The following is a 26,452-nucleotide window of genomic DNA, read 5'->3' on the forward strand; positions in this document are numbered from 1 at the left end:
GATTCATATTTTATTTTTTCAAACATCTATAGTAATAATTATTTATATTTCTATACTTTCCAATTTTTGAAAATAATTTTTAAAAAATAATTTGTTTTAATGTTTTTGTGTTTTCAAAAATTTCTAAAACAGTTTCTAGGAAATCAAGTAAAAACTCAAAACAATTAAACTAATGTTTTTTAAAAATATTATATTTTAAAAACAAATCTTATGTTAATAATTTACCAAATGTTTTCACTTGTGTAATAAAAGTCAAGAAAAGGAGGCACTTGGATAAGCATATTTAACATATGATGAGCAAAATGTTTAAAAAAAGAAGAAAAAAAAAAAACTACAGTCGTTATATCAAATTTAAATAAATTACAAAGACACTGGAAAATTCTTATTAATTGTTGCAGAAAAGCAAAAGGTTAAGGACATGTTTGAGGGTGTCTTTAAAAATAATTATCAAAAACCTCATCTGTTTTAAGAATAAAATTTCAAAAACCTCAACTGCTTTTCATATTTTAGAAATATGAAAAACAACTTTTTTTTAAAAAAAAAAAAACAAAATTCCCTTTAATAATTTTTTAATTCATAGCTCACATCAAGGATAAAAAGATCAAAATGAAATTATTTGTACAATTTTCAAACATATGAAATTTCATAGTTTTTTCAAATCCACATTGGCAACCAAAGGAAAAGGAAAAAAGGAAAGAGGGATAGAGCAGTGAGGAAACAAATTAATGTACACCAAAAGATTCCCAAAGTCTTAATGGTATACCTAGAAGCAACTACACCACTTGAAATGTCAGAACACCTCAAAACCATGTTCTGTAAAGTTACAATGACATCTGAAAAAACAAATTTAAAGAACATACAAAGAATTTGTCTACTTTTTTCTGAGACCCCTCAGCCCATTGTCAAAAGAATTGCTCTCTCCTAAGCCTTTCTTGCAAAGAAGACAAGCAAGGATTAAGAAGACAAGCACTCACTTGCAAGTGCAAACTACATTCCAGATGTTGATGATACAGAGATATGATCGCCACAGATCTAAAATGCCATTCGGCCAGCAAGCCTGCTCTCCAGTATCCTTCTATCTATGGCTGCATCAATTGAGCTCATCTGAAATATGGAACCACAATTGAAAATTAAGGAACATTATATACTTTGGCTCTATGCAATAGATTTTGTGAAAGAAGCTGACCTGGGCCAGGCCTGAATTCACTGTTGGATCATAAATTAAATAATAATGATGCTAGAAATGGGCAAATATCTGTTGGTATATTCTCGTTCCACCCAAACCCCCACGCTTCAGAATCAAGCATAGGGAGAATGAATAACAAGAAATGAATTTAAATTTTGGAAGAGCAAATACATACACTCTCTTCTTAACCGAGTAAGATGCTAGGTTGGAGAATCCTCGAAGTTGATTGCAGCAAGCTTGTCAGAAATGTAATTACTAATTACAGCAGAGATAATGTAAATACCTACTTCAAATCTTTTGATGACCACAAGTTGGGTGAAAATGCTTGCAAATTGGAGAATGGCAATTAAAAACAAAACAGCATGCCCTCTAACCAATTGGCTTGGAAGTAGGAAGATGATTAATTGCATGTTCTCCAAAATTCATAGTATTTCTTTTTTAATACAGAGGAAAAAGAAAATTTGTGCATTTTTTGGAATACCACTTGAAACATGTAACATGCAGAAACAATTGAATATGAAAAATACAAAATATAAAGCCTACCCATCTGGTTGGAAGCAACTCCATATCCAGTTGAATGAATTATATTACAGAAGTAGTTACAACTTACCTGGCTAGTTTCATCATGCACCTGGTACTTCATTAATGACATTCTTCTTTCCTCCTGCAAATATTTTAAACCATACCAAAATATAAAATAACATATAACCACAGCTGCATTACAAAAAGACAGCATGGAGTTGCATTCAGAAACAACTGACCATGGACATTGCCTCATCATCCCAAACCAAATACACCTCGTTGCCGGCTGGCTGAGTAGCAGGAACTTTATTTGCAATGACAGGAGGTGGCCCAATTGAAGGACCACCAGTATTTGGACCAGAAGCATAAGAATGTGAGTTGATTGATGGCCCACCTACAATAAATAAAATAAAAAATAAAACTAAAATTGAAATTTATTACAGTCAACTAAACTATAAACAAAATGACTTGCGAATGGCAACTGTATTATTGGGCATGCCTAGCTGCAGGCACCATAACATATAAGCTACTCTTCAGTATTTAAAAGACAGTATCCCATGGTTATAATTTTTTGAACCCCAAAGTAAACACAAAGTAAACCAATTGGGATCCTCATTTGTGCTACCGGGCACACCCAAACTGATACCAAAGTACTAGTTAATATTCAAAACAGTTCCACAGAATTATTACTAGTAGTGCCACATCCTATGCACCTGCAATAATTTATTCCAGAGGAATAGGAGGAAACATATTTGTTTAGTGAAAGTGGTGGACAGAGGACATGCAGGTGTTTAGTGTGTATTCTTTCATCCATAGTGTTTTACAAATTGCAAATGACCTTAAGGGGCTGTTTTGGGATTTCAGTGCAAGAATCAAGATAGGGCTTCACTCAACAGAGGTACTGACCGTTTTGAGGCATCAACTAAATGATAAGGGTGCATAGGAAAGGCCAGAAAGTACTGTTTAGAGTGTGCATTCTTTTGAACCTACCAACCTAGTGTTGTACAAGTTGCAATGTATAAGGGGGCTATATCAGGATTTCAGTGCAAAAACCAAAGCAGAGCCTTACTTAATAGAGTGTATACTCTTTTGTCCTTAGTGTTTTGAGACATCAACTAAACAGCAAGGGTACTTAACCATTTAGAGTGTGTACTCTTTTGTCCTTAGTGTTTTATAAGTTGCAGTGACCATGAGGGGCTATTTGGGAAATTCAGTGCAAGAACCAAGGCAATGCTTCACTCAACAGATGCATTGGCTGTTTTGAGACGTTAACCATCTGACAAAGATACCTAGGGAAGGCCAGAAGGGGAAAGGGAGAGAGAAGAAAAATCAATGCTTCATCACTCAATACAGTTTTTTACATTTTAATTTAATATATGCAGAATGGCAGTTCAACAGCTATGGCACACAAAGTACTTATTGATAGAATACAAACCACAGTAAATTTTCAAGGACCACAAAAATAAACTAACTCAAAAGGGGGAAAAAAAGATTCGAGAAAAGGAGAAAGCAGAGTAAATGAAACTCGGTGTGTCATGTAACCTTTATAAAGAGAACACCAAAATGGATGCATAAAACCTATCCCCTTCAAAATCAATAACATAAAGCATTATAATTTAGTTAAATTCAGAAAATCGAATTGTTGGCACAAAAGAATCCATTGGGAAGGCACCTATGTTGTTTGTATGATCAATCAAAAAATGAGTATAATACCCCTAATTCAAGCCAGTCATTGTAACAAATACAGGGTGACTTAAGAATGGTAACTCTTAGCATCATTTCTAAGCCAATAAACATTAGCACATAAAATGAATGATTCTAAAAGATTTTAAATTTCAATCCATCTGAAAATTTTCAATAGATTTTCAAGTTTTGAAATTTTTTGAAGTAGTAAGACATCTTCAAATTCAACCAGGAAAAAGTTTGAAACAAATCCAAATTTAAAAAACCTATTTAAAGCTATCAAAGAGGAGGAGAAAAATTCAAACCTTGAATGCTTGGGGCACTGTAGCTACTTGCAAGAGAACTGTTAGTGCTGGAATGTGCTTCAATTGAGCTATTAAGTTCTGCTTGAGAGCTTAATGGAATACTTGTTGAAAGCATAGGTGTAGAAAATGGTGAATTTTTAGTAGGTAAATTGTTATTAACACCGACAGGGAACAAGGGTTGAGGTAAAGGAGCAGAAGGTGAAGGTATGGGAAGCCCAGGAGGAGTTATTTGCAATGATGGTTGAAGAGCAGAAGACATAGTGGATGGAAGAGGAGGCTTGACAGGTTGTATTGGAAACAAAGGCTGTTGTGTCATCCCCAATGGAGCAGGAGGAATAGAGACTGCTGGGTGCTGAGAGTACCAAGGCTGGGGACGAGCAGGAACTGGCCAACCAGGAGGAGGCACTGCTAATGCAGGATTGTAACTGTGTCAAACAACAATCAAAAACTTCCAGTAAGCAATGAGTGTATATGTTGCTTTGACAGTGCAAATGTTATATTCTAGTTTTTCTGACAAAAATTACAAGCACATCAATTAAAAAATTGAGATATATAGCCACAATTTCCCAATGCAAAAGAACTCAATTATTTCAAAGATAATTTTCTGATAGGGATTTTTTTTCTTCATTAGGACTTGAACGTAGAAACTCCCATAAATCCACCACAACTCTTTATCACTTGATGGGCCAAGCCTCAAGGGCTCAATTATTTTTTTTTTGGATGAGCAAACCAAAGTGTATTATACACAAAAAAGCGCCAAACAGCCCTCTAAAATACACAAGAAGTATACAACAAACGCTTAAAAGGGCAAAGGAAAGGAAAGGGACCAACAAAAAACTATGCCCCCCTCAAAAGGAACCCACCCAATTCACAAAATCTACAACCGAAGAAGGACCAAAAATTAAAAACAACCTAGACCAATCTCATAGGTTACAAAGGAAAGCATATTTTAGTCCTTGACCGGACTCTTCCTCATTCTCAAAAGCTCTTTTGTTTCGCCTCAAGGGCTCAATAATTTCAAAGGTATGACTGCTAAGTTCAAATTTTTCAAAGCTAATCCATAAGCAAGCCCTCAAATACAATAACAAAACACATATATACCCATATTGACATGTGGGCAATTCCAATGTCATATGAACCTATCAGAAAAGGAGAAAAACTAAGCAAATTGATGTTGTTGGATGAGATGTTCATTCTCATGAATGTAACAACCAAACACATGCACTCCATAAGACAAATGCCGTCTGTGCTAATCAGCATAGGTTACATAAATGCCATCAAATTAGTTGTAATAGTAGAAAAATTGATAACCAAAAACAATGGAAATCAATTTTTCTCATCGTGCAGAACACAATAACAGTGAAGGTTTTCTACAATTTTTTTTCCTTGATCTACTTTTTCCAAACACCATGTAGCATAAATGTGAGCAGAAAGATCTTAAAATAAAATTCTGAAAACATACACTGGTGGCATTGCACCTAATGCTGGTTGAGGAGGAACTCCAATTCCTAAAGTTCCAGGTACTGCACCACCACCAAGTTGTGAACTTGGGATCTCCACTTTAGCCAATTTTGATGGGACATCTTCATCTGCAAGAGGCTTGATATTTGTTGGAATGTAAAACAAATTTACATGTTTTCTACCATAATTTTGCACAAGCAACATCTTCAAACTTTTAACATCGCAAGAAATTTAAGTTCTAGACAAATCAAAGTATCAAACTTATTTTGACGATCATGATTCTTCCTTCAACATTGATATTTTTTTTGATATGCAAACAAAATGATGTGTTAAACAGTGCCAATAAAAAACCACAAGAAACTCACAAGTCACATCCAACCACCTATTCACATTGGATTGTATTGCTATTGTATATGAGGCACATATTTTTTTAGCTAAAAGACTTAAACAGTCAGAAAACTCTAATCTTTCTTTGAATATGAAAATTAAAAGTTTGTTAAAAAGCACCTAAAAGGGGGGATGCAGCTCATGAAATCATCAGGCAAATATTTAATTAGCTACTGACACCTCAGGTTGGGAGCTCTACATTGCTTAAGCTTTGAATTTGTGCCTGAAGGTGTTTTCTCTCCAGGTTGAAGCCTCAGAACCCTTTCAGAACTATGCCATGGGTAGTAATGAAAATAACATTTGAAAGGAGAAAAACACACACAGATATGCACATAACAGCAACAACAAGAAGACACTAAGCAAATCAGAGTGTTGAAGTCCTAAACATTTTGAAATTCCATTAAGTGGAAAGAATGCAATCTAAATAGAAAGACAGGACTAAGAATGAAATCTCAATTGGCACATGTTTGTGCACAAGCATGCATACAAACACACACCAAAAAATGTAATTAAAGGAGCCACAGATTTGTAAGGAGTACTACCTTCCTCTCCATAATGAGCTGCTAAGATTTCATGTGGGATTCCTTCCATTCCATATATTTCAATTTCGGTTGACTCGCGGCCAGGTTTTGCATTGGGAACCCTGTAAAGGAGTTGTATCTACAGAGAATTAGTACAAATGAAAACATCATTATGAGAAACAGTATAGCATTAAAAAGGACATTAGAACAAGTGCCAATATCCCTTTTCATATTGACAGATTAACAAATATGTGAACTTTCTGGTGTTCTTGTATTACTCAACTCATAAGTATTCACGTTCCAGATTTCTGTAGGAATTGAGCTTGCATACTCAAGTGGTGGCTCTGGGATTTTTCGTCATACAATATACATTTCAATACAGCTCTCTAACGAAAATTTCTAGTACTTATACAAAACCAACCAGAACCCCATGGAAGATCAATAAGTGGGAACCATGGGTGAGCAGCCTGCCTCAAAAAAACACACAATTAAAAATGTGCATATTGCTGAAATGCACAACAACCCATTTCAGAATTATTGATTTACTCCTGTATTTATCTTTTTCATTTCAGTGACCCTTATTTTGATCTCTCCTATCGAATTGTAATGACCATTTATATTTCTTTGTGAATGTAATTGCCCTATCTTATCATATGCTTAAAATGCTGCTCGTTTCAGCAGAAAATAGTACCCAGGATAAATTTTCCCAGCTCCACTAATCTCCATGGGTATTTTCCAGTACAGTCCGGTGAAATTCAAACAAAAATTCCCCAACAAAGCCAACGAGTTGGGGAAAAAAACATCCGCCGAAACAAAAACAAAAACAATGCCAGAAGATCACAAATTCTAAGACCAACCATTAGAAGATCCGCTCACAATCCCCGAAAACCACAAATTCCAAGGTCAACCATCACAAGAACAAGCGGTATACATATGTATAATTTAGGAAGAAGAAAGGTTTGAGAGAGTACTTGGAAACGGTCTCTTTGTGGACCTGGAGGACGTGGATGACCATGCCACCGGCGGTGGAGAGCTTCTTGTGACAGACATGGCATTTGAAGTGCTTGGCCTTCTGGTGCTGTACCAGTATCTTCTCGTCCTCGAATTCACGATCGCAGTAGTAGCACCACACCTTTGCTGCCACTCTCTTCTTCTTCTTCCCCATTTCCGATCTCGCAACGAACCCTAGCTCCTAGGGTTTTTCGCTCTTTTTTTCTCTTTCTGGATTCTCTCTCTCTCCCTCTCCCTCTCCGTCTTGTATTTCTCCCTCGTCCAATAACGTCATCTCACATAGCAGGCTCACTTCATTATTATTCCTTTTCAAGACCAAAAGTATAATAAGTTCAATTTTTATTTGATTTTTTTTTTATAAAATTATTATAAAAAAAAAAACATTAAGGACATTTTTTTCATAATGTCTTAAAAACAATTTCCCAAAATTGGTTTTTAAAAACAATTTTAATAAATTTTGATTGAAACTCAAATATTAAAAATGTTTTTTAGGATTATTTCTACACTAATAGATAATACAAATTTTTTTAACCTATTATCTATTTTTCAAATTATTTTTAAAAACACTATAAAAAAGCTTCAAAAAAAAAAAAAATCTCAATTCATTCTAAAAATATTTTATTCGCAGGAGAAATTATCAAAAATAATTTATTTTTGAAAGTAAAAAATTATTTATATTTTAAAAAAATATATATATATTGTTTTTTAAATAGTTATCAAAGAACCATATGCTTTGTTTGTTGATAACTAATTTTAAAAAATTAATTTTTGAGAATTATTTAAAATTGTTTTTAATAATACTTAATTATTTTCAAACAAAAGAGAAATAGAAATAAATTAAAATATATTTAAAAACTGTTATATATAAAAGCTAATAAGATATTTAGATCGAATAATAGGATATTATTTCAAATCAAAATATTTGTAATTTATCAAAATCATCAACCGATTTTTTTTATTTTTTATTTTTTACTTTTTAAGTTTATTATTATTATTATTTTATTTTTTTTATATGGAAAACTGAAAAAGAGTGTAAATATTTGTCTTTTATCAGACAAAAAGTGAAGAGAAAATGACGGTTTCTCGTCTATTGGCCACCTCCTCTCGCCTGCTCGCTTGCTCTCGTCCCCATCGCCCGTTTCATCGCCGGCCTCTGCTCCCGAGCACGAAAGCAAGTCGGTTCTTCGTTCTCTCCCATATTTGGGGTTTTTAAAAGTACCTTTCTCTCCCTGCTTCACTCTTTCTCCGTCTTGAATTTGTCTGATCTGTGATTTGTTTTGCATTTTAGTTGGATCTTCTATGCATTCAATTTGAGTTTTGGTTTTATGGAGATGGGTTTAATTTTTGGGGAGTTTGGTAGTCATGGGAGTTCGGGCTTTCTTTGAATTTCTTCTTTTGCACGACGTATGCTTCGTGCTAATAACTTATGTTCCTCTGGATTTCACTGTTTTCTGTGTGTGTGTGTGTTTTGTTTATATCTCAGTCTGGAAATTCTAGATTTTTATCTGGGATTTTGTCACTGATGATTTGTTGTTCTGGAAATTTTGGTTTTCAAGGTAAATTTTCTTGGGAAGCTTTTCGTTTTCCTCGAGTGGTGAATTTTGTGGGTGTTTTGCAGAAATCCTTGTGAAAGGTGAGAGGGAAGTCTCCTGAGATTGGGTTGTCCTAAATTCTGGTTTTCAGTGATGGGTTTGTTAAGTTGCAGCTATTGCTGTAAATGATTCTGACTCTTGAATGTTGATTATGATTACTGCATAGTGTGTTTCAGTGAAACGTAGAATTCCAAATACATGTTTTGGCTTGAAGTCAAGATATCTGAATTCTAAAAGTTGTTAGCAAGAAGACACGTTGAAATGTTGAATTATGTTAAAGAAAGTTGGTTAATGTTCAGATTAATCAGCCCTACCTTTTGCCCCTAATATTTTGATTATGTCCTGGTTTTGATGAATAAATTTATTTGATGTATAGTTTCCGGCAATATGATAAACTGTTCCTCTGCATTATCGGTCACTGCTTTGATGTTTGGTCGTGTGGATTTTAGTTTCCAAGTGATTTTACAGTAAGGTTTTGAAATCTCGAACATTGGGGTTTCTGCTTCATGTATATAATTGGGAAATTTGGTTTCCTTGTATTTCTTGATTTTTTTTATCTTGATCCAGATTCTTAATTGTTTGGGAATTTGATTTACCCGCTTGGTTGGTTGCTGAGGAAGTAGAAGAAATGAAAATAAAACTATTAATTTGAGTTTTATACTCTTCATGTGTTGCTTTCTAGAAAATAAAATCTTGTAGGTCAATATTTAGAAAGAAAAGGCACCAATAATTGTATTAGACTCACTTATGTAGAGGTTTTTGTTTTCTTGAGTAGCAAAAATTAAGAGTCACAGTTTTAGTTCCATTTCTCTGCCTACATTTTCTTGGCTACAAATACAGAATTAGAATTTTGATAGGTTCACAATGTGGTTTTTGTTAATTTGATAATGAATTTTTTTTTTTCATATAACAAAATTGCGCATCATATGATTCCCAAGATGAACTGCAAGCACATTTCCTTGTTCTGAATATGCATGTATGTATGTATATGAGAAGATAGTTTGTATTTATGTTTTTTTCATTCAAAATTTTCTTCAACAGATCTCAGCTATTAATATATCACTTTCTGAATATGGCAGCAAAGAGGTTGTATTGGAAAACTACACTGTAAATCCGAATCAGACATCAAGCTTTTTTGCAACGTCTAATCAAGTGTCCATGCAACAACTTTGAGACTAAATTGCAAATGAGCTTTTTCAAGCATTTAAGTAATTTGTCATTTTCTACACTTCTGCTGTTGTAATAAATTTAATGTTTTTTAACATTTGGAAATATTTAATAAAATTGTTACATTTTTCTTTGTTCTTTTTTTTTTGGGTTTAGGTTTTGTCAAGTTATTAGTTTTGAACTATGTTTTCTTAATTATATACAATAAGAATAAATATGATAAGTATGAATAAGAATAAATATGATAATTATGTAAGGACAATAATGTTGAATTGCTAATTTAAAGGTTTTTATTTTTATTTTTTATTGTTGTAATAAATTTATCATAGTAAAAAGGGGTTAGTTTTCGTTGCTCTTGTTGAGGTCACTTTCTTTATCCTAGATATGGGAATTAGGGTTTTTTTTTTTTATCAAAACTGCATATTTGAACAGATTTCTTTTGATTTTTAAGTGTTTTCGTAATCAATAATAAATGTCTTTTCTTGCAGGATTGGTTTAACACAGCATGAGTGAGTTCTACTATTGTTGACAAATTTCTATAGAGCAGTGGAATTGTTGAGGATTCTAGCATCAAAGGGAACCTATCACCAGCCATGCTGAGATGGAGGAAAGTAGTGTATGGAAGGATGCAACCCAGGGTTAGTTTTCTTCCTTCTTGTTGAGATCATTTTCTTTTATCATGGATTTGGGAATTAGGCTTTTTTTCTGCAAGAATTACGATTTGGGTTTCCATCTAAGTTGGTTTTTTCAAAATTTCAAATGTTTGGAAGATGGCATTCTTGAACAAGTTTCTTTTGATTTTGAAGTGTTTTCTTCATCACTCATAGATGTCTTTTCTTGTAGGATTAGTACACTGCAACATGAGCTTTACTATTGGGTTAGACGTTTTGTTTAAGTTGGTTTCCTCAAAGTTTTAAAGGTTTGTAAGCTTGCTATTTTGTTTTCCCTTAAAAACTAAAATAAGATTTTTTTAAACTTGCATATTTGAACGGCTTTCTTTTGAATTCAAAGTGTTTTCTTCACAATCATAGATGAATTTTCTTGCAGGATTGGCTTATGCAACATTAGTTTCACTATTGAGGACATCTCTCAATAGAGAGGTGGAATTGACATGGATTCTAGCATCAATGAAAATCCATCACCAACCAGACCTAGATGGAGGAAAGTGGCATATGGAGGGATGCAACCTGGGTTTGATGACAACCACACTGATGAAACATTCCTTGAAGCTATGGTCATGAATACCAATGTTGTTAAACGCAGCATGCTCAAGGTGATGCAAGACTCAGTTTCCATCTCTCAATATCTATGCATTGTTGCTCTTGTCGTCTTGGTTTGGACCTGTACCCTCAGATCAACCCTTAATGAAAATACCCTTTTGCTTCTGGATGTAAGCCTTCTTGGCCTGGGATTCTTAGTTCTCATCCTAACTGCTGAGATGATGTCTCTCAATCTTCTCTTCCACTATTTCATCAACATCTCATTTTTCACAACTGGATTATATGTTTTGGCACCCATCTACCAAACTCTTACAAGGTCCATCAGCTCAGACTCCATTTGGGCAGTAACGGTTTCACTTCTCATACTCCATCTCTTCCTGCACGACTACTCTGGGTCCACCATAAGAGCTCCTGGGGCTTTGAAGAATCCAAACTTGACTAGCTGCATCTCTTTGAATGCTTCTGTAGTAGCTTCAGTTTTTATTGCTTCTCGCCTCCCATCAAGAATACAAGTTTTCGCGATCATGCTATTCTCCTTGCAAGTCTTCCTCTTTGCTCCACTCGTCACATACTGTATTAAGAAATACTCCTTCCAGTTACACCTCTGGTTCTCTTTCGGGTTGATGGTCTTGACACTGGCCTTCGTTTACATGCTGCATCGGCTACTTTTTGTGCTGCTGCTGGGTCTGTTGGTTTTTGTGACCGTGGTCTGTCCTTACTGGCTTATAAGGATTCAGGAATACAAGTTTGAGATCAATGGCCCCTGGGATGAGGCTAAGCTCTGTTTTGACATTACAGAATGAGATTCTTTGTGTCCATTTTCTGTATTGGTTGGAAACCTTGAAAATGAATGAGAAATCGATTTATTCATATTCCTTTTGTGTCTTTGCTTTTCCTGCTGGTTAAATTTGTAGTCTGCATATCGATTTAAGGTGAAATAGAAGTTGCATTTCCATCAAAAGGAAATATGAATGTACATTAACAATAGCAGTCTCAGAAACTTGTGCGACTGACATCAAATCTCATGCACAATAACAACTAAACAACAATACTATTTGAATACAAAATCAGCGCGTATGATCTCAATGCTCATCCAATCTGTCGTGGTTTCTCCCCACATTTCAATCCAGTTCTTCTCCGTAAGTGGAAATGTCATAGCTCGGTTGCATCCTATTCTTGTTTATCACGGGATTGGGAAGGATCCTCAGTTTCACCAGGTGTAGTAGATTGGCTTACACTGGCCTTGGCAGCAGCAAGAAAAGCAGGATCTGGTTCATGTTTGTCTGAAGGTTCCTTCATTGCCATAAAAATGTAGAAGGCGATAACTATATTGACTGATATGACAGCAATGAATCCGCTCAACAGCGTGGCAGAATAGGAGGACAACTGGGTTGAACCTGTTCCAAGTGAATAATTCTAAAGTGCAATAATAATGATGATAATGGTAATTGGTACAAGTAAACAAGTGACTACATAGGCTAAGAAGCCTACCCTAAAATTTATGGTACATTTCTCAAAATTCAGCAAAGAAGCGGATTAGGTCACAAGAAAGATGAGATTAGAATATGATAGAATTTAGGACTGTTTTGAAGAGTGGCTTTTACTTCGATGCTACAGTTGAATCAGCAATTGATTGATGATCATTAGATCGGATATACATTTTCCTTAAAATGTCAATCTCAATTGTTGCAACAGAACTCTCTTTCACTCACTAACTAGCTCTCTCTCACTCACACACATATTCACTTCCTCCATTGTGGAATGATGTGAAATCCAAGTTGAACCCAAGATCGGAGATGTTCAACCTAAGCAAAGGAAATCAACAAAGCGCTACAATACCAGGACTGCTTTATGGTTTGGATGGTTGCAGAGTGAAGAAGCATGTTCATAAGGTAAGCATAACTGGGAACAAGACAAGATGATCAATAGACAAGGTCTGTCCATGTGCTAGTGGCTACATGATTGAAGTTTAAGGTGTCAAAGGTTAGGGAAAGATATAAAAAACAGAAAGGCATAGTTTGAGGTAGAGAGTAAATATACTTTGTCTAGCAACAAACATTGTGGCCCTAGCTAGAAGGGAATGTAGAATACAATTTGTGTTGCCAAACCCAAAATGCTTGGCACCAGGATTTGTTGAACTGACTTAAGAATAAAAGAATCTCAAACATCCTTCAAGTTCAACTATCACATGCATTTGGAGATATATTACATCCATTTTCATAAATACCTAATATATAAGCTTACCAGGAAACAAATTATGGTTAAAACCATATAAGATTGCAATGGGTGCAATCCACATCAACATCGATGCAATGAAGAACTTCTTAATTACTCCTGCCATCTGCGCCTCCAATCTACAAAGAAATAAAACTCGATGCTGTGAAAGACTATCACACCAAGCTCATGAAACTGAAATGTTTGTAAAGGCAAATGATGAATAGCCTTATGTTAGTCTAGAAGTGTATAAGACTTATGCCATGAGATTCAACTCAATATGCAACCCTGAGGCTCAACAACCGTATGGTTGATTCCCATAGTGCAGGGCAGACAGAAGGAAAATGTCTCACACCTTGCTTCAGGTAGCTTCTTTAATTTTGAATTTCACAATCACATTTAGGATGCTAGATATGCTTATGATATGGAGGGCACATATTGTAGCTACTTGTGATGGAACCGTTAGTGCTGGAATAAACCTCAATTTAGCCATAAAGTTCTGCCCAAGAGCTTAACCTGATACTTGTTGAAAGCTAAGGCAGGGAAAATTATGAACTTTGAGTAGGCAAATAACTATTACTATCAACTAGGGAACAAGGGTTTAGATAAGGGAGCAGAAGCCGAAGGGGGAGCAATGGGCGTATACGTAGCCTTGATAGTGCAATAACAAACAAGATTTTCAAACAGATGAGGCCACCTTACATTCTAAATCAATTTAAATAAAATTTCATCAGGTTCAAACAACAGAATCTAACATTCAAAATATTAGGACTTGTTTGAAAATGTTTTTGAAAACTGTTTTCAAAAATCAGTTTAGGAAAATATTTCTTTATTTTGAAGAACAAAATTCTATTTGGAATCTCAGTTCTAGTAAAATGAAGGAGGAGGAGAAGAAGATGATGATGATTGGGGGGTTTAGGTTTAGGGTTAGGGTTACCTAAAAGTGATTCTTAGTGTTTCATTGGTTCTTATAACAGTCTATCAAATTTGTTTGCAAAAATCATCCCGTTTCCGAAATGAATTCTCAAAAAACTTTGTTTAGTCCAAAATCTGTGAATTGGTTTTTCAATTTGGAAAATTGTTCTCTGTTCAGTTTTTAAAAACAGTTGCCAATTCCCACATCTTTCAGCCACCCAACAGAGCATTGATCAATTTGAGAATTACCGTAAACGGATATGCAGTTAAAGTACAATAAAGGGTTACAGTATGCAAGTAGGATCAAACAAGTCGTTCAGACATTTCATCGAATATCTTGTGTGTACGCCCAAATTACAAGTAAGTTAACGAAATACAACTAGATTTATACAAATGAACCAATGAAAACCCTAATGGATGGAACCAATTAATACCCATGGAGCATCATTTTGAAAGCAAAGATCATCTTCAAGTGGGTGAGAGAGAGAGAGAGAGAGACCAACGTACCTGTACAGCCTTCACTGTGAGAGAGAAGGGAGAGAGAGAGAGTTTCAGGTGGGAACCTGTGCGAGGCTCAAGAGTTTTTAAAGAAAACGGGGAGTGTTTTGATTTTTCATATAACTTTTCTAATATTTTGTAGATTTTAATATTTTTTAAAATATAATTTATATATATATTATTTTATTTTTAATCATTCTTCCTATTTATATAATTATTTTTAAAAAAAAACCCTTAAAAACAATTAAAAAAATATTTTTTAAAAACACCATGAATCTGTTTGAGGTGTGTTTAAAAAACCATTTTCTATTTTTGAAAATGAAAAACTATTTTTAAAAATTTATAAGAGAATAACTTTTAAAATTAAATTAAAATAAAGAATAATTTTTAAAGTTTCACTTGTTTTTTTTTAAAAAAGGAAAATATATCATTTTTTTTCTCTTTACACCATTTAATATCAATGGCCGAAAATCTTTAAATATGGTTTTTCTTTCAAGTACACGTATTTTTCAAATTTTTTTTTCATTAAACAAATAAATTATAAATCAAACTCTATTTCATACATAAAAATTATTTTTAAAAATAACTTATCCAAACAAATTTTTTATTTTTACTTTTAAAAATTATTTTTAAAAACAATTGTCAAACACTTTTATTTTTATAAAACACTCAAAAATGGTTTTTTATTATCAAACTTAAAAACTATTTTTTAAAACAAGATTTAGAAAACATGGTCCTACAGTGCTATATTTTTTATTTTTAAAAATAAAAAACTATTTTTATTTTGGGGTCATTAATTATAGTATTTTCCAAATTACTAATAAAATAAAACTGCCAATTTCCAACTGATAAACCTCAAGTGAAAATGCAGAAGAGTTCAAATACTTCAGTTTAAAAACAGGGAAGAATACACAAAAAGAAGCTTCTTGTCTCATAGACTAGTCTTGTGTGTTGCTCAAGTTGCATAGAAAAAAACATCTAAGTCCTTGATGTCGAGCTCAAAACAACTATCTTATCATCCATGTTTATGGGAAAAAAAAAAAGGCCCAACCTTATCTAATTGGGATTGCTAATAACTATGGTTGCATGGCAATTAAGCCCATTTGGCCAAGAGGGACATGCAGGCTGTACCAAGAAGAAGCAAGATATTGGCTGCAATTTGGAGCTTGAAATTGGTTTGCATTCTAGGGCTCATGAAGTCTGCTGCAACAAGGTCGACAAGGGCCATGTAGATCAATATCCCAGCTGAGGCTGAGTTGAAAACTCCTTCCACCACCAGAGCCTTCGGGCTGTTTTCGTCGTAAATATTTGATATCCCCATGCCAACTGCTATCCCAACTGGAGTGGTCAGGGAGAAGAAAACCACCATCACTGCAACTGCCTTAGACTTGAATTTTGCCTGCACAGACATTTGGAAATCAGTGCTTTAAGAGTCAGCCCAGAGTTGCTGAAACTGGATAAGAACAGATCCCGCACCAAGGCCTGAGGGCTTTAATGCTGTCTTGAGATGTGCAATAAGGCTCTTAGAACAGAGCCAGAAGTGTGTTGTACACAGTAAAAGGTCATCGGATGGTTAAAATCCGATGTAATAATTGATATCATTTGTCAAAGGTCATGGTTGGAGTCACCAGAGCCTCGTGCTGGCTCTTGAGGCAGGAGATATTTATGGCATATATACGTATATATATTTACTCCTCCTTACCTTTAAAGTCGTAGGGAACCAAGGAGACAAATGTGTACAGAAGAGGGACCAGGTCATTACCACTACAATATGAATTGGTCAAACTTCTCTCCAAGAAAGCCCAATGTCAATCAACCACTACAATATCAAATTTTGACGAAAAAGAGAAAAGAGAAAGAAGATACCTGGGAAATGCATCCACCAAGGCCCATGCCTTCAAAGAACTGATGGAAGGACAATGCAGCCACAAGAGGCTTGATTGTCTTTGGACTTGCAGAAGCTCCCAAGGAAATCCCAATAATCACCGAATGAACTACAATCCCCAACTCCAAAACCTATTTCAAAAAAAAAAAATTATAATTTAATTCGCACTTGCATGGAATGAAAAGACACTGAAGAGCACAACACTCCAGTTAGCATTAGAACAGAGCAATTTTTTTTTTTTTTTTTTTCTGCTCTGTTGCATTGGATTGGAAAAACACAGAAGTTCTTAGTCAACAGGGTTTTTCTAAATAATAAAATATAGTTTTTCAACATAAATAACAAGTAAGAAAGAATTTTGGATAAAAAAAAAAAAAAGAAGTCTTTTGAAAATTTGTTTTGGGTTATTTTTTAAGATAGATTTAATATTTTTTTAAGGCGATTTGAAAAAAAAAATCAAACATTTACGATATATATAACTTTAGCTTAATTTTTTTTATAATAAAAATCATTAAAGGAGAAAAAAAAAGAAAAAAAAATCAACAGGAAAATAAAAGACAATGAAAACGGAACCAACCAGCCCACCTGAGCTATCACACGGTGGCGGGAGAGCTCCGGAGATCCCAGTTCACCGGAGACGAAGCCGGACCCATGTGGATGACCATGCACCTGGTCCTGATTCTCACATTGCATTTCCTCGTCTTCCTTCACCGGCTGAGCCTTGCTCCGCTGCAACCTCTGGTAGAACCCAGTGGCAAAAGCATCCATCATCATCGTCCCGATCGCCGAAAGCATAGCGACGAACCCACTAAACGGAAAACTCCCCCACGGGCTCTCGCCGAGGCAGGGGCTCGTCAGAGACTCGAACGCATCCGGCAACACGTGAATGAACCCGGTCGCCAGAATCACCCCGGCAGCAAAGGCCTTCACGGCGAAGAACACATCGTTTTCCGGGCGCAATGCCGGGATTTTCTTGCCCAAGGTTGGGAGCGCCACCCCAATTAAACTCGCGGCAAGAATCGAGAAAATGGCAGCCAATTTGTATCGGGTAGCGCCTGTTCTGCTGCTCTGTTCTTCTGGGCCAGACTCGCATGTACATTGCGCGGATATCAACAAAGGTAGAAGAAGAAGAAGAAGAGAAAAGGTTGAGAGGCGGTTCATGGTGAGATGGAGGCACAGAGCGGAGAGTGAGCTTGCATTGATGACATGAAAAAGAGAGAAAGCGCAGAGTGGAATGGCGACATGTAGATTGACTAAAAGTGCGTGGAATTGAATGAATGGTGCCAAGTGGAAAGACATTGCCGTAAATGACGACATTATGGAATAAATCAGGCATTAGGCTTCACAAGCATCTCTTTCTTTTCTTTCCCCCACTTTTTCTTACAAAATTATAAAATTAATAGATAATCACTAGGGTTTTGTTCCTAAATAATCAATCACGTAGATGAAAAGTCTTCATCATTTATACCTTATAAATACTCTAATTTCTTTGTACCTTAATTTAATTTTTTATCGAATCTCGTATCTTTCTCATATAATCATAATCTTAACCTATTAAAGTTGTCGATAGTACATTTCTAGTATCATAGTCTTTTCCTATAGTATGATTTTACTTAATTCTTTACCAACAAAAAAGAACAATGGTAATTATAATTTTATGTTCCAAAATGTAGATTTTCGATACCATATAAAAAAGAGGTTTATAATTAAAACGGGTCATATAATAAAAATAGTTTATCAAAACAAATCATATGACAAAAATAATTTTATTAATTTGCTCGTAACTTAACCTACACTCATTTGTTTATATTTTGATATCATAGGGTGATTTTATATACTAAAATGTAGATGTTCAATACCATATGAAAAAGTGGTGATGATCAAAACGAGTAATATAACAAAAATAGTCTGTTGAAACAAATAATATAATAATGAACCCGTACCTTAACCTATTTCCATTTGCTTATAGCTTGATATCATAGGGTGATTCTATATATTTAAAAATGTAAATGTTCGATATCATATGAAAAAGTGGTAATCAATCAAATCAAAACACGTCATATAACAAAAATAGTCAATCAAAATAAATCATATAACAATTTGTTCATATCTTAACTTATTTCCATTTGCTCTTATCTTGAAATCATGGTGTGATTCAATGTGTCAAAATGTAGATTTTTAACACTTTATGAAAAAGTGGTGATCAACCAAAATGGGTCAAATGACAAAAATAACCAATCAGGACAAATTATATAACAATTTGCTCATACCTCATCCGATTTCCATTTGCTTATATCTTGATTTCATAGGATCATTCTATATATCAAAATATAGATGTTCAATACCATATGAAAAGGTGATGATCAACCAAAACGGGTCATATAACAAAAATAGTTAATCAAATATCTTAACCTATTTTCATTTACCAAAATATGGGTGTTCAATATCATATGAAAAAGTGATGATTAATCAAAACGGGTCATATAACAAAAATAGTCCATCAAAACAAATTATATAATAAAAATAATCATATTTGCGCTAACTTTGACGTACTCGTATTTACTAATAACTTAATACTGTTTTTCATTTCTTTATAACTTTATTTAAGGTTTAGATTTAACCACACATTAATGGTTTAGTTTTGAAGTGGTCAAGATTTATTAACTATATACATTAATGACTTAGCTTTGGAGTTGATCATAGTATTGATTCATTGTTCTATACCTTAACATTTTCTGAATGCTTATTGTATCAACTTTCAATTTTTGCAATTTTACACATACTAACCACTTTTAATTGCATTGAATAATCTTCATCTGTCCTATAAACTAAAGATAGGAGTATGTGTAACATCATTTAATGGCTCACTTTGGAAGGCATGTCACAAGCACATGGATAAATTAGATATATTAAGACATATCATATAAAAATTTATGCCAACAATCACATATTTGTCACATTGGTTTCTTTATCAATTTTTGATGAAAAATCCTAATATAGTTTAAAAGTTATATTATTTTTTAAAAATATTTTAGGAGTTAAATTAACTTATTGAAACTATGAGACAGATTTTTATTTTTTTTAATTCATCAAAAAAAAATTATGGAAAGTAATTTCAAATATGATGGTTAGCTTTGACAGTATATTTAAGATTTTGATATATTTATGGAGTGAAATGCTATTTTATTTCTGTCATGAAATTAATAATCCTAAAACCTTCAATAGTTTAACAACCATTGATGGGTCATTAAGTTTCTTATGCCTAATTCTGATGTACAAGATTAAAGTTTTATTTTGATTTATAAAAAAAATCATATTTAATAATTTTTTATCATATAAATATTATCATTTAAAAATTATAACATTACTTCAACTTCAACTTTCATTAAAGTAAAAATAATAATAATAATAATAAAATAAAATTGTCCCAATCAATTCAACTTTATTTATTAAAAGTCATGAGTTGCTAATTAAAATGGAGCCTCAAAAGACCACAAAAAGAAGGTATCTTTGGGCTTGAGTTAATTTTCTTTTTCACTAAGGCAACTTTGAACCCAAAAGTATTGGGGGGCATCACATTAATTGAAAGACTAGCCACCTAAAATTGGACCCAATGAGAAAAAATTTGTTATCTTGTACAAGAGAGAGACAAACAAAGCCCTGTGGTGCTTTGATCCATAAGTCATGTTGTTTGAAACCTTATTCAAAATATCGCAGGGAAATGATGGTGAAGTTACCCCAATTAGTCTTTTCCACCCTTTTCTTTAATTGCAATCGATCATTTTTCTCTAAGAGTTATCTAAGGGAATCTTATTTGCCTTTTATGGTGAACAAAAGAGGAAAGCCTTTGAAGGCAAAAATAGCCCTAATTTGCTTCAATAATGCTAAACCCACTAAGAAGAAGTCTACCTGCATTTTGAAAATGTGGTTTCATTTTCATAGACACTATTATGAAAAAGTCATCAACAAATTTAAGAAAAAAATGGTAAAAAAGAAAAAATATATATATATAAAAAAAAAAAAAGGTAGAGACAATATTCTCTTGTTTTTTTTTGTTAGGCCATTAAGGCCTTTGTGGAATTCCAACTCAAAAGGCAAAGATGGTCTTCAATTTCATGTAGTTGCTGTAGCTCAACACAGAAAAGAGCACAACATTTTGTAGGTGTGCCAATTCAGATTGAGAAAATATTATTGGAACAACTTTGTCAATAAAGTTAAACACATACCATAGAGAATGCAAAACTCCAATTCCAGTCCATGATCTATTTGGGTCAGATCAAGAGAAAAAGGGTTGGAAAAAGGGAGATCAGATTCCACCCCATTTGGCCAGAACTGACATAGAAGCTGCCCCCAAAAGAAGAGTAGCATATGCCCCAAGTTGGAGCCTCACATTGCTTTGCATTTTGGGGTTCATGAAGTCAGTTGCAAGAAGATCAACAAGAGCCATGTAGATCAAAATCCCAGCCGATGCCGAATTCAGGACCCCTTGAACAATAAGTGCAGTTGGGCTGTTTTCGTCGTAAATTTTCGATATCCCTAGGCCAACAGCAATCCCAGTTGGGGTTGTGAGGGAGAAGAACAGAACCATGATTATGGTAGCTTTAATCTTGTACTTTGCCTAAACAAAAGGATGGGAATTCACATATGAGATCACATATTTGATATTTATTTCCTTACCATATATACTTTTTCCAAGTATGTTGAGTAGAAATGTACCTGAGAGATGCATCCACCTAGCCCCATCCCCTCAAAAAACTGGTGGAAGCTCAATGCTGCTACCAAAGGTTTGATTGTCTTTGGACTCTCAGAAGCCCCCAAGGAGATGCCAATGATCACAGAGTGCACCACAATTCCCAACTCCAAAACCTATGTGTAATATTGAACACAATACTTAAGAGCCTCAAGATAGAATGATTGACACCTAGAATTTTAGGGAATTGATTTCGCAATTGCAGGTACTGTACTTACCTGAGAAACGACCCGGTGCCGGATAAGATCAGAGGAGTTGGATCTCTCCAGCACAAAGGCGGAGCCATGGACATGGCCTGCATGGTCCCCATCACTCTCCTCATCACCATTCACTGGCTGAGCTTTCCTCAGCTCTGACCTCCTATGGTAGCCAGTCGCAAAAGCTTCCATCATCAGTGTCAAAATTGCAGCCATCATGGCAATGAAGCCAGTGAAAGGAAAACCCCCCCATGGATTTTCACTGAGGCATGGGCTCTTCAGGCTGTCGTAGGCATCAGGGAGTATATGAAGGAACCCAGTTGCCAGAATCACTCCTGCAGCAAAGGCCTTTATCAGGAAGTAAATCGCCTTTTCGGGTCGTAAGGCTGGAACATTTTTGAGCAGCAATGGAAGGCAGACCCCAATTGCACTGGAAACTAGAATTGAAGCTATAGCAACTAGTTTATATGTGACTGCCTGGGATGCGTTTTGATCCTTGTGCTGTGTCTCACATGTGCATAGTGAGGAGACCAGCAGAGGTTGAAAGAGGATAAGAAGAGAGGAGATTGTTAAGATTCTATATGGATAGAACTGAAGCTTGCTCATGGCTTAAGATAGAGAGTGAATGGAAGAAGAAATTAAGAGCAGTGTGTTCAGTTGTTGACAGAGAATGTGTTAACTTGTTGCTCATATATAAGGTTGTGGTTATTAATAATTGAGAATGAACTGAAATTTTTTATGGAGGTCGTTCAGGGCCCTCACATGGGGTGCTGTCCATTTTTGTTTATTTGTTAACTACTAATAAGACAAAGGGGCTCCCATCAGCTGACTTAGGAGGGTTTCCAACATAAGATTCTCTTCTCAACTATTTGTATATACGTTGATTTTTTTCTTTTCTTTTCTTTCCCCCAAGTAATAAGGCTAATCACAATTATTTCCAACATATGGGTACAAAAGTGAAAAAGTGAAAAAGTGTTGAAAGGAGAAGAGGAAATAAAGCGAATTTTATGTCATTTGGCAAATGTGATTAGTGATTTAACTGGTATTGTTGTATTGGGAAGGTGGGATGTAGCAATCTGCTTCTATGAAGTTTGAATATTTAGATGACAAGCACAAAGAAACTAAACAAGGCTGCCGTCCAGAATATAAGGACAGTACAGCATGCCTAGGCACCACAAGGCTTTGGTGTTTGTTTCTATTATCCTCTTTATCACCTCGAAAACCCTTCAAATCTTCAAGAATATAGTTGCAGGAACCCCCTATGAAAACAACAACCTATACCACCTCACACCTATTGCTACATTCCCAATTCTACTGTGGCATTCTAGACTATGTGGGTGCATGGGTAAGGTTGGATTTGCCCCCTAACACTTTTAAGACACATCACCCCATACTAGATGAGTCGTTATCATATTCGTTACGTGCTCCCATGCACGTGATATTCTTGTCTAGCTAGAACCACGGGGTGTATAGAGGGAATCTATAGATTTTCGATTGGGGATTGACTTATGTGATGATTTGTGTAGACAGGTTTTAAAAGTTAAGGACCAAAATAGGTAATTATGTACTTTTATCAAAAATTTCGTTGACGTTACTACAAGTAAACATTCATAAAGTCAAAACTTAATATCATGTAAAGTAATTAAAGAAATTCATTAAGACTATATTCACCCTCCCATGCATATGAGTAATTAAAGTGGTGAAAACCCAAATGAGGAATCACTTTTGTCAATATTTCGTTGACTTTCATTGAATCAAAACTCTTATATCATCCAAGTAACTTCGCTCTTATGATTACACATACTAATGCATCACTCTTGTAAATAATAATGCATCCACGTACTTCTTCAACACATGGTTCATTGTTAGTGGAGTTGAAAAGTCATCGCCCACCTTATTAGACTTTTAATAGAGAATTGAGAAGACTCACAGAAGACTCATATTTCAACATGATCGCTAATGTCCTATCAACTAGAACAAGTTCTTTTCATTGCCTTACAATGTGATAACAAGGTGCAGAACTATAGTTTCATCAATCAATCAAATTTCAAAATATTATTCGAGGTCATCGAAAAAAAAAAAAAACAAAGACAAAAATTAAAATTGTTATCAAGTTTAAAGTACATCATTGGTCTACCTTAAGGCCTCTATCTTCTTATAAGATTTGATTATCTAATGGTATTCCTTTAGTTTACATGTGGAGATTGAGTAAGGCTATAAGGTCACATGTTTCGAAAAACATCAACGGTTTATCTTATATGTAATCTCTTGTTAGTTTGCGTGTAGAATATTTGGTTTGTACATGTGTGAACTTCAAAAAATTAATATTTGTGATTTGGTTTAAACTCATGACTTCTTGTTTAGGGATTTTAAAACGGGATCATTGTCAAGCTCAAGGGAAGATTATTAGCTAATGACACATTTACCTTGTGATAAAGCCCAACATTATTAGGTTCAAAAGAAAGGTTCCCACATTATAGAAACTTAAAATCTCATTTCATATGTTATCTTCTTTGAGGTTGTAACTAGACTTTCAAGATGGTCCAAAGTGGGGGTACGACCTCATAGACAGTCCTAAAATCTCTCATTGAACAAGGGAAATATAATAGTTGATGAGCTCTCATACCCTTTCATTCATGAACCAAGGGTTTGCTAATAATAGAGATACACCAAAGAAAAATTCAACTGCCCAGATGTAACATAGATACACCCAAAAAAGATACAGGAAAAAAACCTAACAATGATCCCATCCAAAAACGCTAGTAATGATGATGAAAATAAAAAAGCAATGAACTTGAATCGAAATGAGTTACCATCCTCCTTCCATAGCTATTGCTTTTTGGAAAGCATGCACTAAGCTTGAAGGGACAAGACAACCAAGTGGTGCACTCTTAAGAGTTTACCATATTTTCCATGAGCGTAGACTCGTAGTCTTATAGATGGGTATATACTTTCTATGAGCTGTTACCTCACCAGTACAGGGCTGATGTTACAACTTACAAGGGTGCCATCTGTGGGTGGCTTGAGTATGGAGTTGAGGTCAAGGCCTAGGGTTCTGGTCCTTTGTTTCCTTCTTTTTTCATGAGGCATAATAATGTGAAAAAGCACCGACCCAGACCATCTCCTATGTTTCTATCCTATATTTTTCAAGTGGGTCATCACCAGTGAAAGCAACATCACCATAGCCTCTGCGAAGAACCCTAGTGGTGAGCCTGGATATGGATAAAGTTCCCTATTCATCCCAAAGAGCAGACCTTTGATGTTTATGGAAGATATGTGACATGTCAATTTTCTGTACAGATGGAGTATGATAATTCATGCACTCATATCTATGAAAAAAAAAATTCAAAAACTTTATCTCAAACTCATAACAAGCATCAATTTTGGTTATTAGCTTCTCTATCTTATTCATATCAACTTTGACCCTTACTTTATACCTTTTATGTCACATCGTGTCCAAGGTAAAATGATACCACCTTTCTCATAGAGAAATTCTAGACATGGGTGCATGTAGATGGACTTTATGGGACATGGATTAATTAAAAAAAAATATTGAATTAAAAGAATGAGACAATATTGTCTCATTCTTTTTAAAAACTAACTTTTACATATCGAAAATTACATATATAATCTTGTTTTGGAATTTTTATTTTTAAATTTTTATCTAAAATGCATTTGATAGAAGATAGGATTTTAAAAATTGATGAAGGGTATTTTTGTTCAAAAGAGATTACATAAATATGTTTTTAAAATATAAAGATCCGTCTTGAGAATTTACATTTTCAATACTTTTTTAAACCAAATAATCCATTATAAAAGTTTTAAATTGTAGCCATTAGAACCTCATGTTGATGAAGAATACTAATTACAAAACCGATAATTTTTCATAAATCGTGGCTCATGAACAAAAGATTAATAACTTTTTAACATAAATAATTAATAAGTTTAAGGGTTGATAAATAATTTCACAAATAATTATTGATAACCTTTGTAATAAAGCTTGGTAATGTTCATAATAACGGTATAATCCTACGAGTATGCATAACAACTAAAATGGTGTTTTAAGATGAAGGAAAAAGTGCGCAAATACCTTTTTTTCTTTTATGGTTAAACCCGTTCTTTATTTTATTTTTTTACATATTTTAAAAAGAAAAACAACAACAATAAGATTTTTCTCAGCTTGAAACTAATTCAGTAGACACCTAAGACCTCACATGTCTTACACTTTCAAAATACATATTCAAATCATTAAATGATTCAAAATACATGAAACAATCATATTTTTAAAGGATTTAAAATGGTTGGGGCAAATAATTCTTTAAAGGATTGATATGTTTAAAGTAAATAATTCTTTAAAATTTTAAAATATTTAAAGTAATTATTAAAAAATTTAGGGATAATTGATTGAACCCAAAAATTAAGGTTTGATCCATATAACTTATATAATCGACAGAAATGATATAAGATATCAAAAGACCAAAATACTCATTGACCTTTCACATAAGTTTTTTTTGTCTTTATTATACCATAATTCATGCAACCATAATAATTTTATTTTAACCATTTGGATTTTTTTATAAACAATTGAAAAGCAACGTTATTTTCTATTTTAAATTATAAATAAAGCAAAATTATGTTCAAAAACTATTTTAAAAAATACTTTCTAAAAAAATGGTAATATGATTTATATTTTTTATATTTTCTTTTTGAAGAAACATTTAATTAAAAAATGAATACTATTTTTAAAAATAAAAATTGAAAACCTTGATTAGTACTATTCTTTATATGAAAATAATAAAAAGAATTAAATTTCATTCATTGGTTATCCATTAAAATTTATATGAAAAAAATTTATTCTTACTTATAATAAGAGTAAAAAAATTCAATATCTTTAAAGAAGAAAAAAAAACAAAAAGTTAGAAATAAATAATACTTAATTAG

The 26,452-nt window shown here is 33.9% G+C and overlaps 5 protein-coding genes across 9 annotated transcripts; 1 reads left to right on the forward strand and 4 right to left on the reverse strand.

The window, feature by feature from the left end:
* Positions 1–704: 704 nt before the first annotated feature.
* On the reverse strand, positions 705–7,345 carry LOC117911848 (protein SUPPRESSOR OF FRI 4). Of its 2 annotated transcripts, none has more exons than XM_034826273.1 (7): positions 7,037–7,345; positions 6,087–6,187; positions 5,159–5,285; positions 3,697–4,121; positions 1,948–2,102; positions 1,797–1,850; positions 705–1,104 (listed from the first exon to the last, which is right to left on the reverse strand). In XM_034826273.1, exons 1-7 carry the CDS (start codon positions 7,228–7,230, stop codon positions 1,033–1,035), a joined length of 1,128 nt encoding a protein of 375 aa, XP_034682164.1. In that variant the 5' UTR covers positions 7,231–7,345; the 3' UTR covers positions 705–1,032. The 2 variants fall into 2 exon arrangements, with proteins under 2 accessions (XP_034682164.1, XP_034682171.1); XM_034826280.1 differs by having other exon boundaries at positions 6,087–6,204; positions 7,037–7,216.
* Positions 7,346–8,148: 803 nt separating this feature from the next.
* LOC117911864 (phosphatidylinositol N-acetylglucosaminyltransferase subunit C) lies at positions 8,149–11,927 on the forward strand. 4 transcript variants are annotated; one of them, XM_034826307.1, is made up of 5 exons: positions 8,149–8,291; positions 8,633–8,709; positions 10,324–10,473; positions 10,679–10,754; positions 10,883–11,927. In XM_034826307.1, exon 5 carries the CDS (start codon positions 10,947–10,949, stop codon positions 11,856–11,858), a length of 912 nt encoding a protein of 303 aa, XP_034682198.1. In that variant the 5' UTR covers positions 8,149–8,291; positions 8,633–8,709; positions 10,324–10,473; positions 10,679–10,754; positions 10,883–10,946; the 3' UTR covers positions 11,859–11,927. The 4 variants fall into 4 exon arrangements, with proteins under 4 accessions (XP_034682198.1, XP_034682205.1, XP_034682182.1 ...); XM_034826314.1 differs by lacking the exon at positions 8,633–8,709 and adding an exon at positions 9,748–9,876; XM_034826291.1 differs by lacking the exon at positions 8,633–8,709.
* Positions 11,928–11,981: 54 nt separating this feature from the next.
* Positions 11,982–14,772, reverse strand: LOC117911895. Its single transcript, XM_034826324.1, has 3 exons — positions 14,692–14,772; positions 13,300–13,409; positions 11,982–12,452 (listed from the first exon to the last, which is right to left on the reverse strand). The coding sequence occupies exons 2-3, from the start codon at positions 13,394–13,396 to the stop codon at positions 12,226–12,228; spliced, it is 324 nt and encodes a 107-aa protein (XP_034682215.1). The 5' UTR covers positions 13,397–13,409; positions 14,692–14,772; the 3' UTR covers positions 11,982–12,225.
* Positions 14,773–15,544: 772 nt separating this feature from the next.
* Positions 15,545–17,755, reverse strand: LOC117921855 (zinc transporter 1-like). The gene is made up of 3 exons (XM_034839811.1): positions 17,150–17,755; positions 16,549–16,698; positions 15,545–16,081 (listed from the first exon to the last, which is right to left on the reverse strand). Exons 1-3 carry the CDS (start codon positions 17,723–17,725, stop codon positions 15,776–15,778), a joined length of 1,032 nt encoding a protein of 343 aa, XP_034695702.1. The 5' UTR covers positions 17,726–17,755; the 3' UTR covers positions 15,545–15,775.
* Positions 17,756–20,651: 2,896 nt separating this feature from the next.
* On the reverse strand, positions 20,652–22,189 carry LOC117908637 (zinc transporter 5-like). Its single transcript, XM_034822336.1, has 3 exons — positions 21,533–22,189; positions 21,281–21,430; positions 20,652–21,182 (listed from the first exon to the last, which is right to left on the reverse strand). Exons 1-3 carry the CDS (start codon positions 22,115–22,117, stop codon positions 20,871–20,873), a joined length of 1,047 nt encoding a protein of 348 aa, XP_034678227.1. The 5' UTR covers positions 22,118–22,189; the 3' UTR covers positions 20,652–20,870.
* Positions 22,190–26,452: the final 4,263 nt, after the last annotated feature.

This window comes from Vitis riparia, chromosome 1, assembly GCF_004353265.1.
Source record: "Vitis riparia cultivar Riparia Gloire de Montpellier isolate 1030 chromosome 1, EGFV_Vit.rip_1.0, whole genome shotgun sequence".
NCBI classification, from domain to species: Eukaryota; Viridiplantae; Streptophyta; class Magnoliopsida; order Vitales; family Vitaceae; genus Vitis; species Vitis riparia.

Bases quoted from the DNA above. Each gene is read 5' to 3' on its own strand.
- LOC117911848 (XM_034826273.1), bottom strand. From the start codon at position 7,230: ATGGGGAAGAAGAAGAAGAGAGTGGCAGCAAAGGTGTGGTGCTACTAC. The intron at 5,286-6,086 runs GTAGTACTCCTT...AGCCTCTTGCAG, and splicing joins AGCTCATTATGGAGAGGAAG to ATGAAGATGTCCCATCAAAA. The intron at 1,105-1,796 runs GTAAGTTGTAAC...TCCATATTTCAG, and splicing joins TGCATGATGAAACTAGCCAG to ATGAGCTCAATTGATGCAGC.
- LOC117911864 (XM_034826307.1), top strand. From the start codon at position 10,947: ATGGATTCTAGCATCAATGAAAATCCATCACCAACCAGACCTAGATGG.
- LOC117911895 (XM_034826324.1), bottom strand. From the start codon at position 13,396: ATGGCAGGAGTAATTAAGAAGTTCTTCATTGCATCGATGTTGATGTGG. The intron at 12,453-13,299 runs GTAAGCTTATAT...CACTTGGAACAG, and splicing joins TAACCATAATTTGTTTCCTG to GTTCAACCCAGTTGTCCTCC.
- LOC117921855 (XM_034839811.1), bottom strand. From the start codon at position 17,725: ATGAACCGCCTCTCAACCTTTTCTCTTCTTCTTCTTCTTCTACCTTTG. The intron at 16,699-17,149 runs GTGGGCTGGTTG...TTTTTGAAATAG, and splicing joins GCCACCGTGTGATAGCTCAG to GTTTTGGAGTTGGGGATTGT. The intron at 16,082-16,548 runs GTATCTTCTTTC...ATGTCTGTGCAG, and splicing joins TTGGTGGATGCATTTCCCAG to GCAAAATTCAAGTCTAAGGC.
- LOC117908637 (XM_034822336.1), bottom strand. From the start codon at position 22,117: ATGAGCAAGCTTCAGTTCTATCCATATAGAATCTTAACAATCTCCTCT. The intron at 21,431-21,532 runs GTAAGTACAGTA...TATTACACATAG, and splicing joins GGCACCGGGTCGTTTCTCAG to GTTTTGGAGTTGGGAATTGT. The intron at 21,183-21,280 runs GTACATTTCTAC...CCTTTTGTTTAG, and splicing joins TAGGTGGATGCATCTCTCAG to GCAAAGTACAAGATTAAAGC.